Genomic DNA, 4,290 nt, shown 5'->3' with positions numbered 1-4,290 from the left:
CCACATGGGGTCCTTCAGCAACAGCAGGAGACAGACCGGGTCCTATGGAACCATCAGGAGCCACATGGGGTTCTTCAGCATCAACAGGAGACAGACCACGTCCTATGGAATCAGCAGGAGCAGCATGGGGTCCTTCAGCAACAGCAGGAGACATACCAGATCCTATGGAATCAGCAGGAGCAACATGGAGCCCTTCAGCAACAGCAGGAGACAGACCAGGTCCTATGGAATCAGCAGGAGCCACATGGGGTCCTTCAGCAACAGCAGGTGACAGACCAGGTCCTATGGAATCAGCAGGAGCCACATGGGGTCCTTCAGCAACAGCAGGAGACAGACCGGGTCCTATGGAACCATCAGGAGCCACATGGGGTTCTTCAGCATCAGCAGGAGACAGCCCAGGTCATATGGGATCAGCAGGCGCCACATGGGGTCCTTCAGCAATAGCAGGAGACAGACCTGGCCCTATGCAATCAGCAGGAGCCACATGGGGTCCTTCAGCATCAACAGGAGACAGACCACGTCCTATGGAATCAGCAGGAGCAGCATGGGGTCCTTCAGCAACAGCAGGAGACATACCAGATCCTATGGAATCAGCAGGAGCAAAATGGAGCCCTTCAGCAACAGCAGGAGACAGACCAGGTCCTATGGAATCAGCAGGAGCCACATGGGGTCCTTCAGCAAAAGCAGGTGACAGACCAGGTCCTATCGAATCAGCAGGAGGCACATGGGGTCCTTCAGCATCAGCAGGAGACAGACCAGGTCCTATGGAACCATCAGGAGCCACATGGGGTCCTTCAGCATCAGCAGGAGACAGACCAGGTCCTATGGAACCATCAGGAGCCACATGGGGTCCTTCAGCAATAGCAGGAGACAGACCAAGTCCTATGGAGTCAGCAGGAGCCACATGGGGTCCTTCAGCAATAGCAGGAGACAGACCAGGTCCTATGGAATCAGCAGGAGCCACATGGGGTCCTTCAGCAACAGCAGGTGACAGACCAGGTCCTATCGAATCAGCAGGAGGCACATGGGGTCCTTCAGCATCAGCAGGAGACAGACCAGGTCCTATGGAACCAGCAGGAGCCACATGGGGTCCTTCAGCATCAGCAGGAGACAGACCAGGTCCTATGGAACCATCAGGAGCCACATGGGGTCCTTCAGCAATAGCAGGAGACAGACCAGGTCCTATGGAATCAGCAGGAGCCACATGGGGTCCTTCAGCAATAGCAGGAGACAGACCAAGTCCTATGGAGTCAGCAGGAGCCACATGGGGTCCTTCAGCAATAGCAGGAGACAGACCAGGTCCTATGGAGTCAGCAGGAGCCACATGGGGTCCTTCAGCAATAGCAGGAGACAGACCAGGTCCTATGGAATCAGCAGGAGCCACATGGGGTCCTTCAGCAATAGCAGGAGACAGACCAAGTCCTATGGAGTCAGCAGGAGCCACATGGGGTCCTTCAGCAATGGCAGGTGACAGACCAGGTCCTATGGAATCAGCAGGAGCCACATGGGGTTCTTCAGCAATAGCAGGAGACAGTCCAGGTCCTATGGAATCAGCAGGAGCCACATGGGGTCCTTCAGCAATGGCAGGAGACAGACCAGGTCCTATGGAATCAGCAGGAGCCACATGGGGTCCTTCAGCAATGGCAGGTGACAGACCAGGTCCTATGGAATCAGCAGGAGCCAAATGGGGTCCTTCAGCAATAGCAGGTGACAGACCAGGTCCTATTGAATCAGCAGGAGCCACATGGGGTCCTTCAGCAATAGCAGGTGACAGACCAGGTCCTATGGAATCAGCAGGAGCCACATGGGGTCCTTCAGCAATAGCAGGAGACAGACCAGGTCCTATGGAACCAGCAGGAGCCACAGGGGGTCCTTCAGCAAAAGCAGGAGACAGTCCAGGTCCTATGGAACCAGCAGGAGCCACATGGGGTCCTTCAGCAATAGCAGGAGACAGACTAGGTCCTATGGAATCAGCAGGAGCCACATGGGGTCCTTCAGAAATAGCAGGAGACAGACCAGGTCCTATGGAATCAGCAGGAGCCACATGGGGTCCTTCAGAAATAGCAGGAGACAGACCAGGTCCTATGGAATCAGCAGGAGCCACATAGTGTCCTTCGGCATTAGCAGGAGACAGACCTGGCCCTATGGAATCCGCTAACACAAAAAGGACCAGGTGGGGTCTCGTACCTGAGTATACCCTTTTGTATTCGCACATGAGAAGACTCAGGTTGGTCGATTCTGTAGGGGGGATTTGTATCAAATATTTTATTTTATTTTGAATTAGGGTTCACCCTCTTGTGAGGTACTTGGAATTCCTTTGCAACTCCTTCATAGATGAAAAAAGATTTGTATTACATTTCTCTATCCACAAGACGTAAAAATAGGATACATGTATATATGGAATCAGCACCAGATCCTATGGAATCAGCAGGAGTCACATGGGGTCCTTCAGCATCAGCAGGAGACAGGCCAGGTCCTATGGAATCAGCAGCAGATCCTATGGAATCAGCAGGAGCCACATGGGGACAGAATGGGGACTTTCAGTTTGTCAGCAGAAGACCTGTGGGGCTCCTACACACAGTTAGAGATGTCGAGTGGGTGGCTCCTACAATTAACCAGCAGGAGACCGACCAGGTCCTATGGAATCAGCACCAGATCCTATGGAATCAGCAGGAGTCAGATGAGGTCCTTCAGAATCAGCAGGAGACAGAGCAGAGCCTATGGAATCAGCAGGAGCCACATGAGGTCCTTTAGCATCATCAGGAAACAGGCCAGATCATATTGAATCAGCAGGAGCCACATGGGGACAGAATGGGGACTTTCAGATTGTCAGCAGAAGACCTGTGGGGCTCCTATACACAGTCAGAGCCGTCGAGGGGGTAGCTCCTATAAGTAATCAGCTGGTGACAGACCAGGTCCTATGGAATCAGCACCGGATCCTATGGAATCAGCAGGACTCACATGGGGTCCTTCAGCATCAGCAGGAGACAGACCAGGTCTTATGGAATCAGCATCAGGTCCTATGGAATCAGCAGGAGCCACATGGGGGCAGAATGGGGACTTTCAGATTATTAGCAGAAGACCTGTGGGGCTCCTACACACAGTCAGAGACATCGAGTGGGTGGCTCCTACAATTAATCAGCAGGAGACAGACCAGGTCCTATGGATTCAGCACTAGATCCTATGGAATCAGCAGGAGTCACATGGGGTCCTTCAGCATCAGCAGGAGACAAACCAGGTCTTATGGAATCAGCATCAGATCCTATGGAATCAGCAGGAGCCACATGGGGGCAGAATGGGGACTTTCAGATTGTTAGCAGAAGACCTGTGGGGCTCCTACACACAGTCAGAGACGTCGAGTGGGTGGCTCCTACAATTAATCAGCAGGAGACAGACCAGGTCCTATGGAATCAGCACCGGATCCTATGGAATCAGCAGGAGCCACATGGGGGCAGAATGGGGACTTTCAGATTGTCAGCAGAAGACCTGTGGGGCTCCTACACACAGTCAGAGCCGTAGAGGGGGTGGCTCCTATAAGTAATCAGCAGGAGACAGACCAGGTCCTATGGAATCAGCACATGATCCTATGGAATCATCAGGAGCCACATGGGGGCAGAATGGGGACGTTCAGATTGTCAGCAGAAGACCTGTGGGGCTCCTACACACAGTAAGAGCTGTAGAGGGGGTGGCTCCTATAAGTAATCAGCAGGAGACAGACCAGGTCCTATGGAATCAGCACATGATCCTATGGAATCATCAGGAGCCACTTGGGGACAGAATGGGGACGCTCAGATTGTCAGCAGAAGACCTGTGGGGCTCCTACACACAGTCAGAGCCGTAGAGGGGGTGGCTCCTATAAGTAATCAGCACGAGACTGGCCAGGTCCTATGGAATCAGCACCAAATCCTATGGAATCAGCAGGAGCCACTTGGGGACAGAATGGGGACTTTCAGATTGTCAGCAGAAGACCTGTGGGGTTCCTACACACAGTCAGAGCCGTAGAGGGGGTGGCTCCTATAAGTAATCAGCAGAAGACAGACCAGGTCCTATGGAATCAGCACCAGATCCTATGGAATCATCAGGAGCCACATGGGGTCCTTCAGCATCAGCAGGAGACAGACCAGGTTCTATGGAATCCGCACCAGATTCTATGGAATCAGCAGGAGACATTGTGGGTAGAGATCATGCACACTCCTGTATTTTTAAGACTTCACAGCTTAAACTCCCTCCCAGCACACAGCCACAAGCTATTGGCTCCCTTGCCTCCACCCCATTTCTGCCTTCTTAGGG

At 53.0% G+C, this 4,290-nt stretch overlaps 1 protein-coding gene across 1 annotated transcript; it reads right to left on the bottom strand.

The window, feature by feature from the left end:
- Positions 1–400: 400 nt before the first annotated feature.
- LOC138568913 (skin secretory protein xP2-like) lies at positions 401–2,215 on the bottom strand. Its single transcript, XM_069646693.1, has one exon. It carries the CDS (start codon positions 2,213–2,215, stop codon positions 401–403), a length of 1,815 nt encoding a protein of 604 aa, XP_069502794.1.
- Between the last annotated feature and the right edge of the window lie 2,075 nt (positions 2,216–4,290).

Source organism: Ambystoma mexicanum, chromosome 2q (assembly GCF_040938575.1).
Source record: "Ambystoma mexicanum isolate Mex_15411 chromosome 2q, UKY_AmexF1_1, whole genome shotgun sequence".
Classification (NCBI taxonomy): domain Eukaryota; kingdom Metazoa; phylum Chordata; class Amphibia; order Caudata; family Ambystomatidae; genus Ambystoma; species Ambystoma mexicanum.
This window is presented reverse-complemented; position numbering and strand designations above follow the sequence as displayed.